At 41.1% G+C, this 15,341-nt stretch overlaps 1 protein-coding gene across 1 annotated transcript; it reads left to right on the forward strand.

Annotated features, from left to right (window-relative positions):
• Positions 1 to 5,297: 5,297 nt before the first annotated feature.
• LOC150049596 (serpin B4-like) lies at positions 5,298 to 11,253 on the forward strand. The gene is made up of 8 exons (XM_090353532.1): positions 5,298 to 5,477; positions 5,984 to 6,057; positions 7,163 to 7,181; positions 7,298 to 7,426; positions 8,138 to 8,255; positions 9,188 to 9,330; positions 9,853 to 10,008; positions 10,510 to 11,253. Exons 1-8 carry the CDS (start codon positions 5,316 to 5,318, stop codon positions 10,921 to 10,923), a joined length of 1,215 nt encoding a protein of 404 aa, XP_090209658.1. The 5' UTR covers positions 5,298 to 5,315; the 3' UTR covers positions 10,924 to 11,253.
• The last annotated feature ends 4,088 nt before the right edge of the window (positions 11,254 to 15,341 follow it).

Here is a 15,341-nt window from a genome sequence, read left to right on the forward strand (position 1 = left end):
AGTGTTTTAAAAATAGTCTCAGGTCTTTCCAGGCATGTACTTGTCCACTGTCTGCCTATGATAAACACACTAGTAGCTGGCAAAGCACTATACAACATGGTACTCAGCTCTTCCTTAAAAATGAGTCTGAGGGGCCGGGAGTTTGGCCTAGTGGTTAAAGTGCTTGCCTAGCATGCAAAAAGACCAGGGTTCGATTCCTCGGTACCACCTACATAGAAAAAAGCCAGAAGTGGTGCTGAGGCTCAAGTGGTAGAGCTCTACCCTTGAGAAAGTCCAAGGTCAGTACTCAGCCCCTGAGCTCAACCCCGGGACTGGCAAAAAAAAAAATGAGTCTGAGCCAGGCATGGTGGCTCATGTCTATTATCCTAGCTACTCAGGATGCTGAGATCTGAGGATCAGGGTTCAAAGCCAGCCTGGGCACAAAAGAACCTGAGACTCTTACCTCAAATTTACCTCTAGAAAAGAGGAAGTGGGGCTTGGCTCAAGGGTATGGTGGTAGCCTTGAGATGAAGAGTTCAGGGACAACGCCCAGGCCAAGTTCAAGCCACACGACCCACAAAAAAGGGGAGAGTCTGGTGAGACTCTTCTTGGCCCAAGGTGACCTTGAAGAACAATCCTCCTGGTCCCCATCTCCCAAGTTCTTAGGGTGATGGTTGAGAGCCAGCAGCACCGGCAAGGAGTCCAGTCTTGGCCAAAGTGTGTTTTTGTCTTTGTCTGTATGACTGTTACCATGTGTGTCTAGTGGTCCACACATAAACCATGGGAGTTGTTTCCACCTTTGGTTATAGTGACACTGGTGTGCACATACAAATCTGCATCTCGGGTTCCCTCAGGTAGTAATTCTGTGCTGATTTTTCAGACATGTTGCACCAACTTCCAGATAACAATGCACAGAGATTCCAATTTCTTCACATCCTCGAGGGAACTTACTGTGTGCTGATCTCCAGTGGGAGCTGGGCCCACAGTGCATCAGCCTAATGGTCTATCCTCATATATCTTTCATGATCCCCTGAGACAAATGTGCAATTTGCTCTTTGAAGATTTTAAAGAATCCTAGATGGAACGTGTTCCATTGAGTGCTCTACACGTAATATTCACGTGCATAAAGATTATTGTGAAGAAGAGGACAAAAGGAAAAGAATATATGAAAGAGGAAGTTTACCCAAGAAAGCGATGTAAAATGCAATACGGATGAGATGTCGTTTAAGTCCCATCAAATGAAATATTTGAAGTCACCGGAATCCTTGCAGAAGGTAGGAGGAAAAGGAAAACTCTGGGAGAATGGGAAGAAGATGGATTACTTAGAAAATATTCAAAAATAGCGTAAGAGATGGTATGGAGGGGCATGGTGGGTTTTGTGTGCGGTCAGAAAGAACAGGAATTGAAGACAGGAAGGGAACTGAGGGTAGAATCGGCTGTAGGAATAAAAGAGGCCATGTTTCTGGATTTCTGGTGTATGTATGGAGCCTGGAGCCAGGGGTGGAGGAAGGGAAGAGGCAGTTGAGGAAAGATTAAGGGGACTACAATTGCTGAGAAAAAAAATCCATGCTTCAGATAATTAAAGAGAAAGGGAGGGGTGGTTCTTGGGAGGGAGAGTGTTCATACTGATGTCTTTGTAATGAATCACAACTACCCAGAAAATGCAGAGAAGGAGGTATAAGTGCCCAGTAAAGGCACAAGGTTAATCTTGAGTATGACAGAGAAGGGTGCAGTCCTGTGTGGTGGAGAGGGGTGGAGGAGGGCTGGAGAGATACTATCCTTTTGTCCTTATTCCATCAAGCACTTACTATTTGACTGATTCCTGAACTGTGTCTTTTTTAAAAAAAGAAAGACATCATGACTTGTCCCCACCCCCTGCAGAGAAATTAAAAGGAAAAGACTGGTTATTTGTCACAGGATATTGAGTACATTTGTTGACATACCTGCAATTGTACTAAAATACCAAGGAATAGAAAAGCTAACACAGAGTGTAAGGTTTGATACTTTAAAATCTTTTCCACTAATCAAATTTGTATATACATCAAAAGGATATACTTGATAAGAAGTAAGAATAAAATATTATCATCCCTATTGTCATCATCAAATAGTTGTGCAATGGAGTTTCCATCTCTTTCCTACTCCTATACATGCCAACGCCACCTCTCCTTCCCTGCGCCTGTTCTCATAGGTTGAATATTGTGACTGCATTTGTCTGCTACCCTCCCTTAGACCCTCATTCCCAAGAAAGAAGACTTGTTTTATCCCTTAAAATTATGGCGCGGTGGGAGGGGGGCGGGGAGTGTTTGTTGGTTTGTTTTAAAGTATTTTTTTGTCCTTTTCTTTTTTGGTACTGGGGATTGAACCCTGGACCTTCCAATTGCTAGGCAAGCGCTGTGCCACTGAACTACATCCCAGCCCAAATTCTGTTTAATAATTGTCTGTTTTTAATTGTTCACAGAGTCCATCAGGAAACCCACCCAGAATATACCACCCCAGAATATACCATTGTAGCCCTGGATGTGTTCTCCTATATTTTTATACATTAAGTCTAACCTCCTCATAGGAGAGAAACCCTGCTGTGGCTTGAATTACTTAACTCAGTAAGAATTATTACTTTTGCTTTACAATTTAATAATGCTTAAAAGACTTCCTACTATTCACTGAGAATCAGGATTCAGGAAAATTTAGGCAATATGTCACAACCAATATATAAAGACATTAGTAATAGCAGGATGTTTTATGAAAATGCAACTTCCTATGGAGTTTATTTATTTGATTATTTTTTGCTTGTTACTGGACTTTTATTCCTGGGTTCCCAGAACAAATCAAGCTGCTATAACTTCATGACAAGTCAATATCCATAACTGCGAAGTGTTCATAAGCAAACCCAGGATTGCTGAGTCTTCTGTGACTACTCATGTAAGGATGTTACAATCGTCTCTGATCAATTCCAGCAACCTGCCCCAGGGTAAGGGAAAAGAAAAGCATGGAATCATTTCTCATCTCAATTAATGCAAACTCTGTCTAAATTTAAACAAGTTCCTCATGATATCAAATAGTACATTTGCTTCACATGCAGTTTTGAGAAAACCTTGTGTTTTTGGAGAAGATGGCTTCTGAGAAAAAGCACTTAGTACTAGCATTCAAATACCAACCCACCTCCATTTACCATTAATTTTTACAGTCATTTTGTATGGGCCACATTTCTCAAGGGAGAGAATCAAAGAAATATTGGCAGAGAAATGCTGAGCGAGAAATATTGGGAACCTAACATCCCTAAGCTTTTTGTTTCATTTTTATATGAAAAAGTAGATGATCCCCGATTGTTCCAATTGCTCTTCTCATCGACACCATGTCAAAGAAGAAAGACAAACTTATTCAAGGATGGCTGTGGGAAGAGGTAAAAGGAATGAAACAGGACAGAAGAAGACAGAACTTGTGTAGGGGAATAGTCCAATAAAACCCTGAGTCCCATTTGCTGAGACATCTTTCCCGAATATTCTTAGGACCAGAATTTAATTATTTTCATTCCTGTGTATATAGGTATGAAAAACTGGTAAAAAGAACAACCCCTTTCAGAGCTAAAAACTAGGCAGAAATCGCCTTAGAGAAGCGTTAGGAGTGTGCACACAGAGTTTTCTTTTATTGTTTGTTTGTTTTTTAAATTCATATTGTCAGGGTGATGTACAGAGAGAGGAGTTACATACACATATAAGGTAATAAGGACATTTTTCAGACATTGCTACACCCCTTTCACGTTTTCCCACCTTCCCTCCCAACACCCTCAAGTTCATTTCCAACATATTGCTTTCTGAGTATTGCTGTTACACTGGTTCATCCTTTGTCCATTGTCTCCTCATTTTGTTGTTCCCCTTTCCTTCCCCAATTCAAATAAATGTATATACAATATACCAGGTACCAAAATCAGACACAGTGACATTTTTAACAATTTAATTCTACAAAACAGACGTCTAGCAGAAGGTGACAAAATCAAGGGAAAAATACTTGTGTTTACCAGTAATCCTGTAGGTAATCCTGTGACCAAAGTATTTTTGAAAAATCACCTATATAACTGTAACCCCTCTGTATGGTACCCTACAAAAAATAAACACAAAAAGCAAAGAAAAATCCTCCATTAAAACAGATTATCTGTGTCTGGAAAGTGTGTGTGTGTGTGTATGTGTGTGTTCAATTTTTTCTTTCTTTCCTTTTTATTGTAATGCATAGAGGGGTTACAATTATATTCACCAGATACTAGGTGCATTACTTCTGACACATTGATACCCCTTCTCATGTTTTTGTCCCCCTTTCCCTACCCCAAACCCATCCCAATCATCTCACAGCCTTCTCTTAAAGGCAATTCCATGTCTAAACAAAGGTTTTCTAAAGAATCAGGAATATGCAGAGGGATTGTGTTGAGGGTGTGTGAAGCTGAGAAATAAAAATTATTGCAAAAGCTATTAGACAAGATGGGACATGCATTCTGGATGAGTCAGTGGGTCCCAGCCATTGCAGGGCTACCTCTTCCCCGCTGGAAGGGGAGGGCTGGCACTGTCTTTCCTCAAAAATTTTCATACTCTGGCCTGATTGTGCAATCTTGAGCTGAATTTCATGAAGTACCAACTCACATGACAGGACAGGAGTGGCAGGAGGGGATCTATAAATACCATATGTAGAATCTTGCCTGTGCCAGCATCAGCGCACAGCCTCCCAACCACATCAGCTTCCCTCAGAACACAGGTAAGTGCTCCCAGCTTTAACAGATGAACAACGGAAATTGCTTTTTGTGCCTTCTATGTACTTTATTTTATCTGTATTTTATTCATCCTATCAGGACCAGTTCCATGGTCCAAATTAGTCCGTCAACTCAGTAACTGATTTCCAAGGAAGTAAATACAGTTTTTACAATTAAGTAGGCATGTTGGCAACAAGACGGCCTGGAATGAAAAAGAGGACCAGAAAGGAGCTTTGCACAAGTGACTGGATGGGATCCACAGAAGTGTTCATTATGGCATTCTGGATAAATTTTTCTACCCCAGCCACCTACCACACACAATGATAAAGAGAAAATGCAACAACGTTCAATTGTTTGTTTAGAGGAATCCTGTTCTAGTAGTCCTTTCATTAATCTTTTCAGTAGGAGATTTATATATGTCCCTTATGGAAGTGTTAAACACAGAAGAGAACAAAGGCTTTCATGCCCAGAATCCCACGTGCAGATATGTTACTTCCTTGAAGAAATTTCATCACAGAGTAGGGCTTCGGCTCACTTCCTCCATTCTAAAAAGACTCCATCTTCCCTTTCTCTAGGAGATCCAGATATCCTCACGCTCACCATGAATGCCCTCAGTGAAGCAAACACCAAGTTCATGGTGGACTTTCTCCGGAAGTTGGGGACATCAGCAGACAATGCCTTCTTCTCCCCTCTCAGCATCTCTTCTGCCTTGTCAATGGTCCTCTTAGGGGCCAGAGGAAACACTGCACAGGAGATTGAGGAGGTAGGTGTGCCCTTCTGTTGACCTCTGTTTGTGCTCTGTGCCTTGCTGTGTTGGCTAGGCAAGGATAGAGATGCATGGCTCTGCCTGTGTTGGCCTGAAGGGAGAACAGGCTGACAGGAAGGCACCCCTACAACTGTGTGGCCTCCCACATTCTTCCCCATGTCCTTTCGTGTGCCTGGGTGTGCTTTGGGAGCTGGGATGTCCTATCACAGCTGCTAAAATGACAGAGATGACTTGAAATGTGGAGACTACTGGTGGATTATCTTAGTTCAAGAGTTACATGATGACCAAATGTTTTTCAAGTCACTGATAATAAAACCAGGTTGGCTTGGTTTTTTGGTTTTGTTTTTTTCAAAGGCCAAACTCATTCCCTAAAGTTTGAAAATTATTTTTTGTACTGTGTATCTTTTTGTTCTTGTTAGTTTTCATGTATGTTGACGTGATATTTTGTTCGTTCCTCTGCTCTTAGAGTGAAGTGTTTTTCTTCTGGGTCTTGTGTCTTTCAGGTCCTTCACTTCAGTGAAGTCACAGGAGAGAAAGCAAAGTCAACTGCATATCACGTGAGTCCCACAACATTTCTGTACACTTAAGATTGTGGGCATCGCACTTTACAATCACAGCTCAGGTTCCTGCACTGCACTTCACAAGGGGAATATTCGAGCAAGATACAAGTGCTGTTAGTCTCACTGACTTCACCTCAGTAAACTGAGGGTTAAAATGACAGCATTTACCACAGTGCCTGTCATGCTGTCAAGAACAACCCATAGAAAAAGTTATTATCAGCTGGGCATGGTGGCTCACCCTGTAATCCTAGCTATTCAGGAGGATGAGATATGAGGATCAAGGTTCAAAGCCAGTCCAGGCAGAAAAGGAGACTCTTATCTCTGATTAACCTCTGGAAAAAGGGGAAGTAGAGCTTGGCTGAAGGGTATGGCAGTAACCTTCAGCTAGAGAGCTCAGGGACAATGCCCAGGCCAAAGGGTAGGGTGGTAGCCTTGAGATGAAGACTCATGGACAGCCCAGAGGCTGAGTTCAAGCCCCATGACCCCTCTACACATACACATGCAAAGTTATTTTGGTTATAAGATGACAAACAAAGGTCATAATCACAGTGTAACTAAAATAATTTAGTGTGAATTAACTCAATGATAGGATCAAGAGGAAACACAGCAATTTCAAGGATGTTAGGAGAAATAACCATTAACATACAGATGACTCTAGAGTTGAACAGCAAACCAATAGAAACTGCCAAGTTCAGACAAGGTTAAACATGAAACTTGCCTCTGCTAATTTTTGTCTTCTGAGAATAGTTTTTTCATTCTCTGGGATCATCTCAGTTAGACTAAGCTTAGAGGTAATCAAAGGATAATTGCTCAGCACACAGATTTTATACACAGAGAATTCACAAAGGCCAGACCACATATTATGATCAACAAATCTTGGTAAGATTTTCCCACCAGGAAGGAGAACAGATTTTATAACATGCTTCAATGAACCAAACTTCACCAGTACCACATTGCTAATGGTTGCTGGAAATGAAATATGGAACTGGGAGTTCCGGCAGGGGGCTCTATTTCATAATACCAGGGAAAGAACCCCGTGGCTTTCCCTCCTTAGTTTACATGAGACAGACTAGAATGAAGTGCATGAGACAAGGAGGAAGAACTCCTCCTTGGAGGCTAAAGGGAAGAAGAAATATTCAGAGTATGTAATGTTAAATATAAAGCTAATCTATGAAGTCACTGACATTTAGGAATTGTGCATGTATTGAGTATTTAAGGGACAGCCTAATTCAATCAGCATCCTCTTTAATGATATAGGCTGAAGATGCAGAAATTCTAACTCAACAATTTCAGAAGCTGCTGAACGAATTAAACAAACCCACTGATACATTCGAGCTGAAGACGGCCAACTGTCTTTATGGAGAAAAGAACTTTCAATTTCTTCAGGTAAATTCTACCTACCCCTTTACACCTTCATTCTGCATCCTGGGTTCCCCTTTCCTGAATGGCCACCCAGGAGAGAGTGAGGAGGACTGGCTGGCATGGGGAATGCTTGCTCTATCTCCACAACTCATCCCCACTGCAGTGCCCAGATGTCAACAGTAACTGGCCAAGTATAGACACAGGAAAGGTCTGAGGAGGGAAGAAGGCATCTGGAAACAAAGCATGTCATGAAATGCATTACTGAACTAGTACTGGGATGATTTGGAGAGAAATGTTTCGAGAGCATGAGGTTTCTGGAATGTGTAGACATTTGTATCCCTCCCTAAAGAAAGCGGGGGACATTGCTGGAAACATTGTGGTCCTGAACTGCAGACCTGTGCAACATGATAAGGATAAAGTTCAAATATACTAGTCAGAACTCTCAGGAACAATGCATCTCCTTCAGAGGAACATGTCACCAACTGTACAAATTGATACTAATTGTACCTACCTTTGACTCTCTGTCTGTTCTCCCTGGTCAAATAACCTTTACCTTCAGTTACTTCCTTTTTTCTGAATCCTCTGTTTCCTCTCTCACCAGCTGTTTGGCATTTCTGTTAAGATCTGCATGTTCAGGAATGAGTGGATGGGTTCATGGTCTGCATTCTGCTTATCATGAACTTGATACTGCACCCATTAGTCTTCATGTCCTCTTTCTTGATTTCCATCTCAAAGGAATATCTAGACAAAGTGAAGAAAGGATACCAGGCCAGTGTGGAGTCACTTGATTTTGTACACAAGGCAGAAGAAAGCCGGAAGAAGATTAACACCTGGGTGGAAAGCCAGACAAATGGTAGAGTTCCAGAGGAACACCCATTGCAGAAACACTTTTGGGTATCCTGGGAGGGTGCCCTGGGCATGACATGTACAGGAGCACTGGGGAGGACCTGGAGATGGGGTGGAGAGGAGGAAAAGACACTGCAGATGGTTGTGTAGGCCTGAATGACACTGGCCTTCTACATCCTAAGTCCATGTCAGTCCTCTTTTGAGATCCTACACTATCCTTGTGAGCAGAGTCCACTTATGATGGATACTTAAGAAAACAAAACACATGAAAAGATTCCTTCTGTTTTCCCTAACTGAGAAGAATGGGAGGTTTTGTTGATCCCACATGTCTTTCCTCCTGGCCTGCAGCTCCGGGGACACATCTCCAGCTCTACCTCCTACAGCAACACACACATGCTCTCCTTCCAAGAAAGCCTTGACTTAGCACACAAGGTCTCTTCCCACCTCCCCCTGCCATCTCTCCTGACAAGCCAAGGCTCCAGCAGGCCAAGGGGAAATCACATGGACATCCAGGAAGTACTGTCTGACAGCACAAGGCATACATGCCATCACAGAGCTTGTGTTTTCATCACCTAAGAGCACTTGGGCTCCATTTCCTCTGAGTAATGACACCACATTTGGGAAATGAGGTAGAAGCAAATGTGGAAAGGGAGAATGAAAGGAAAGAAGGTGGCAGCGTAGATACAAAATGCTTGCCAGTATTCAGTGTGGAATGGCTGAATTCACCTCTAGAAAGCCCAGCCCCCTTTCCCTCACAAGAAGCTCTGCCTCCATCCCAGGCTAGCACCATAAAGAAGGCTGCACCTGGTAAACAGGCCAATGAGTCCCAAGATGTGACTTTGATGATGAATTAGTGATCATCGTGAACTTTCCCACAGCCTCTTACAGAAAGATCACTCGTACTTATTGTGACAGGCCTTTATGTTTTTTCCCTTGAAGAAAAAATCAAGGACCTGTTTCCTGATGGAAGTCTTGATGCAAACACTGTCTTGGTTCTGGTGAATGCAATCTATTTCAAAGGGAAGTGGGATCAGAAGTTTCCAAAGGAAAACACTGAAGAAGGAACCTTCTGGCTGAGCAAGGTTATCACTAATTTTGTTAAGTCATATCGGGTGGCTTTAAGTGGAAAAAGCAATTTCAGTGTATTTCATGGGATGTTCCATTGAAAGTACAAATAGTATATATCAAGGCTGTGTTTATATGCTTTTATTCAGACCAATAAACTTAGTGAAAATTATCTGAAAAGCTTGGCATCAATAGTTCACACCTGTAATTCTAGCTACTCATGACATGATGACATGAGGGTTCTTCTTTAAAGCCAGCCCAGAGACTATTATCTCCTGTTTACCAGTCAAAAAACAGAAGTTTAGCTGTAGTTCATAGTGTTGGAGTGCTGTCCTTGAGCATAACAGAACAGAGACAAAAGGATCTGACAACACAGACAAAAATCCCACCACCAACACCAATCTGAAGAAGTATTTCTCTCTACCTTATGAAATTTGTGCCTTGGTTCTTTCAAAGAGAAGGATGTAGGTACCCTCTCAACAATATTCTCTGTTGTCTCTTCTATCTCATTCTTTTTTTGGCACCCTCAATTATTGCAGAATGTGAGCACACCTGTGAAGATGATGAAACAAGTTGAACATTTCAAATTTGCATCGCTGGAAGATGAACAGGTCAAGATCCTGGAAATACCTTACAAGGGCAAAGAGCTTAGTATGGTTGTGCTGCTGCCCAGTGAGGTTGATGGACTGCAGAAGGTAAACTTGTCCCCACCCCAGGTCCTCTTTAATAAGATACAATACAAACCAGCTTTTACAACAAGGTGCTTCAGAATAATGAAAACGTCAAGAAACAATGTTTATAATCCCTGGGTGTCAAACATTTAGCCCAGGACACATGGTAATTGAATTCGAGTTCTCCATATGTACTGTCAATTGATGATACTAATAGAGAGTAATTTACCTTTGATTGAGAAAGTAAATTAGAGCAATGTGTGAAATGTTAATAATTATGTCAAGCAAAAAATATAACTGTAGGGGATGCATAATAATAATAGTATGTAATAAGTAATGTATAGCATACTGTAAAATAAATATGGTTATGCAGTCAGGACTTTTGGTTATTCTAATATAATCTGATAAGCTGAATGATCTGTGCATTCCATTTTTTGCTAACCATTTCCCACCTAATCTGATCATTTTTACGTGGTGCTAAAGATCTATAGCTCATTGTTAACACTTTTTTCCCTATGTTTATAGCTTCAAGATAAACTCACTGCCGAGAAACTACTAGACTGGACAAGTTCACAGAATATGTCTGAGGAAAAACTATATTTATGCTTACCTCGGTTCAAGATGGAAAAGAAGTACGACCTCAAGGACACATTGGAACACCTGGGGATGGTGGATGTGTTCCATGGGCAGAAGGCCGACCTGTCAGGCATGAGTCAACACGGGCGTCTGGTGGTGACTAAAGCCCTGCACCAGTCCTTTGTGGAGGTGACTGAGGAGGGAACAGAGGCTGCTGCTACCACTGGTGTGGAAGTTAGTGTAACATCAACACCTATATTTGAAGAATTTTGCTGTGATCACCCCTTCCTCTTCTTCATCAAGGAGAACAAGAACAACTGCATCCTCTTCTTTGGTAGATTTGCTTCCCCTTCAGTACAATGACCTTGTCCCTACTTTTGGGAGAAGGTCACAAAAATTATCCCAGTAAGTTGTTGGCTGAAGACAACAGGTTCTCTTTCTGTGTTTTCCTTCCCAGTTTCATAGGCATCACTGAGAATTCAGCAGTGGAAGGATGATTGTTTTTCCCTTTCAATACACATATATATACACCTTCTCTTTTTCTCACAAAAAAATTCTCTTGAGGCAAAATGTTCAAAGTTAGGATAAAGTGATATATCAATACTGATTCTTGTGAATTTGAAAGATGGTTCTGTGGCCTGTTTCAAATGAAACAAACCAAATCAAATTTCATCTTTAATAGAGAGCAAATATCTGATTTACCTACACTTCTTATTTCACTGAACATAGGAAATATCTGGGATTCTTCATATATTTCTCAGTCTATGATTCTATATAATATTCTGTCAATAAACTAATGATATACAAGTTATCAAATACTTTGGCTTTCATTACCAAGAAAATGCACATGACCAATATTATCTTAGAAAAATGAGTGATGAACCAAGGCATGTGAAAGGGTATCAATGTATGTGAATTACTGCACCTTCTATGTGGCAAATATCATGTAACCCTTTTACTAATTACAATAAAAATATTTTTTAAAAAAAATGAGTGATGATTACATCAGAGAGAAAAAATTAAAACAGTACAGTCTTGCTGAGCATAGAGGAATAGACACAGGGACTGTTTTATATATTCTTCTTCTATTGCTTTAAATGAAGAAACATTTGTGTGCTTATGGTAATGCCGAGGACTGAAACCAGCACTGGCCTTCTGTATTCTGAGCAATCTCTTTAGCACTGAGCTACACCCCAGCCTAAAGAAAACTTAGAAGTATACAAGCAGACAAAATGGACTTATCCAAGATATCTGCCTAAGAAAATGTTTTCTTATCACTGTACTGTCCAAAGCAGTAATGACTGGTCATGTGATCATTTACAGTTACTCTTAGGGTAATCAACATTAATAGTAGGACTCTTTCATCTCATTAGTCATAAATTACTTCCTCAATACCCCATGGCTAACAGACTCCATACTGAGCATGTGCAGTGTGGAGTGAGGTGATAAGACCTAGTATGTAATCATTGGAAGGCTCTTAGTAAAATAAAAACAGATTACGACTGTAGCACATTAAAATATAGCTATCTAAATTTCAAATCCAGAATGAAGTTGAATAGTAAATACTCCAAGAATCGAGTTTGAAGGACAAATTTAAAAAACCAACATTAGGACTGGGAGTTTGGTTTAATGGTAGAGTGCTTGCCTAGCATGCACGAAGACCTGGGTTTGATTCTTGGTACCACATATAGAAAAAAGCCAGAAATGGTGCTGAGGCTCAAGTGGTAGAGCTCAAGCCTTGAGAAAGTCCAAGAACAATGCTCAGGCCCTCAGCACAGCCCAGGACTGGAAAAAAAACCCAACATTACAGCTATTTGACCAAAATTTGTCAAAAAAGAGGACAGATCACTTTGTAGATTTTAATATCATTTGTATTTTTACAAATAATAAACTGTAGCTGGACACAGTAGCTCATGCCTGTCATGCGAGCTATTCAGGAGGCTGAAATCTGAGGATCAGGGTTCAAAGCCCCAGTTAACCACCAGTAAACCAGAAATGGTGCTGTAGCTCCAGGGGTTTGGTAGTAACCTTGTGCTGACGAGCTCAGGGACAGCAGTCAGGTCCAGAGTTCAAGCTCCACGACTGGAATTAATAAAAAAGAACAATACACTACATACATGTACTTATGTGCACTCATGCAACTATCTCTGGAGGAATATACAAAAAACAGCAGCCAGGCACAGTGATTCACACCTTTAATCCCAAGAGGCAGAGATCAAGAAGCTCATAATTTTAGGCCAGTTTGGCCAAATGCTTCCTGAGTTTTCAACCAACAAAATTGAGTATGGTGTGAACAATTGTTATACCAATTAAATGAGAAGCAAAGATATGAATATCCCCATCCATATCATCTTAGGTATCAATGCAAAACACCACTCGGAAAAAATAGCAAAAAAAGGAAAGGCTAGAGAGATGGTTCTAGTCATAGAGTCTATATATCTAGCACAAGGCCCTGAGTTCAAACACAAGAACCACTGTAAAAAGCCACACATGATGGCTCACTCCTGCAATCCTAGCTACTCAGGGGGATGAGATCTGAGCACCAAGGTTCAAAGCCAGCCAAGTCACAAAAGAACCTGAGACTCTTATCTCCAATTAATGTCTAGAAAACAGGAAGTGAGGCTTGGCTCAAGTATAGAGCAGTAGCCTTGATCTGAGCCAGGCTGAGTTCAAGTCCCATAACGAGAGAGAGAGAGAGAGAGAGAGAGAGAGAGAGAGAGAGAGAGAGACAGAGACAGAGACAGAGACAGAGACAGAGAGACAGAGAGAGAGACAGAGACAGAGAGAGAGAGAGAGAGAGACAGAGAGAGAGAGAGAGAGACAGAGAGAGAGAGAGAGAGAGAAGGAGGGAGGGAGGGAGGGAGGGAGGGTGGGAAGGAGGGAGGGAGGGAGGGAGGGAGGGAGGGAGGGAGAGAGACCATTGTAAAAAGAAAAATGAAAAAAAAAGAAAAGAAAAACACCATTTCTTCTGAGGGAGGATATTTGAATGGTTTCATGACATGAGTGACAGAGAGGTTTTGTACGTTAAGTGCTTGGTTATACTTTGCATCTGGAGTTAAGTCAATACACGTTCCTGTCAGAAACAATCAATAAGATTGACATTATTAAAACGTTAACTAGCCCTGGACACTGGTGGCTGATGCCTATGATCCCAGCTAATCAGGAGACAGATCTGAGGGCAGAGGTTCAAAGCCAGCCTGGACAGAAAAGTCCCTGTGAGACTCTTATTTCCAATTAACCATTCCAAAACTGGAATTGGAGCTGTGGCTCAAAGCGGTAAAGTGCTATCCTTGAACAACAACAACAACAACAAAAAATTAGGGAAAGCCACCCAGGCCCCATAACCAACAACAACAACAAAAGTTAACGAATTCATCAATTTTACTCATATATCTAGGGCTAGCTTATAGTGCCTTAATGTAATACTAACATTCCAGGAAAATGAAAAATGTGTATATAAAATTACTGGAATACTCTATGACTCACATTGAAGGAGAATACTCTGTCATTATACTTGATTACTACTGTCTACAAAGATTCACTACTACACTTTCCTTCCAAATGCAACTTGTAAAACTACCTAGCAAGCATCTGGCAATTGCACTTCAAGTTAATAAGTAGTCATAAAGGAAACAAAAGTATTTGTAGCAGAGAAAACCAAAACTGAAAATATCTGAATGCCTATTGTAGTACAAAAGTAGGTGAATGAGTTACTATGACTGGGTATTAACTGTGTTGCAATGGACTGTTTTGCTAAATAAAAAGACACAGTGCCAGTGTCAAGTTGGCAATGAAAAACAGAAGCTTAGAACAAGAGACAAATTCTCTATTGCAAATACAGGAAGAAATATTTTTCTTCATCCTTTTAAGAGATTATTTATTGTAATTGGCAATTCTAAGGGCCGGGAGTATAGCCTAGTAGTAGAGTGATTTGCCTAGCATGCAAGAAGATCCGGGATCGATTCCTTGGCACCACATACATAGAAAAAACCTGGAAGTGGTGCTATGACTCGAAGGGAGAGCTCCAGCCTCGAGAAAAGTCCAAGGATAGTGATCAGGCCCTGGGTTCAAGCCCCACACTGGCAAAATAAATAATGGGCAATTCTAAACATTAACTGGCCTTTAAATCACTTTGAAGACTCTGTAGATCTTTTGTAACTTTAAAGGGAAATATTAGAGGCCATCTTCATCAAGTTAAAACACATATACTGCCCTGTTTCCCTCTTCCTTTGAAAAAGTACAAGCCACATGACACAATGACTTCCTGCCTCAAAATGGAAGCCTATGTTTGGAGGCAGTGAATTTGTTAGCAGAATCTACAGTGAAATACAAATGAATAATGCATTTTCCATGTCAAGTTACTTGAGGACAAGTTGTCACTTAGCTTGAAATCTGGTAGGAAGTGTATCCTATCTGCTTTGTTTTATACACAGGGAAGGTTTTATTGGTTTTTTATTTTTTGGGTTTTTTTTGTCAGTCCTGGGCTTGAACTTAGGACCTTAGCACTGTCCCTTGGGCTTTCTCAAGGCTAGAGCTCCACTGCTTGAGCCACAACACCACTCCCAGCTTTGTTCTATGTACCTGATGTTGAGGAATCCAGCCTGGGTGTTCATGCATGCCAGGCAAGCACTCTACCACTAGAACAAACTCCAGGCCTGGAAGGTTTCTTTTTTAAAATCATTGTACTGATGCTGGAGCTTGAACTTGGGACTTGGTGGTGGTCCTTGGCTCCTTTCTTCAAGGCTGACACTCCCCCTTGTTGGAGACTGCCTCTGGGTCTC

Source organism: Megascapheus bottae, chromosome 19 (assembly GCF_031878675.1).
Source record: "Megascapheus bottae isolate mThoBot1 chromosome 19, mThoBot2.hap1, whole genome shotgun sequence".
NCBI lineage: Eukaryota > Metazoa > Chordata > Mammalia > Rodentia > Geomyidae > Megascapheus > Megascapheus bottae.

Bases quoted from the DNA above. Each gene is read 5' to 3' on its own strand.
- LOC150049596 (XM_090353532.1), top strand. From the start codon at position 5,316: ATGAATGCCCTCAGTGAAGCAAACACCAAGTTCATGGTGGACTTTCTC. The intron at 9,331-9,852 runs GTTATCACTAAT...CAATTATTGCAG, and splicing joins GAACCTTCTGGCTGAGCAAG to AATGTGAGCACACCTGTGAA. The intron at 10,009-10,509 runs GTAAACTTGTCC...CTATGTTTATAG, and splicing joins AGGTTGATGGACTGCAGAAG to CTTCAAGATAAACTCACTGC.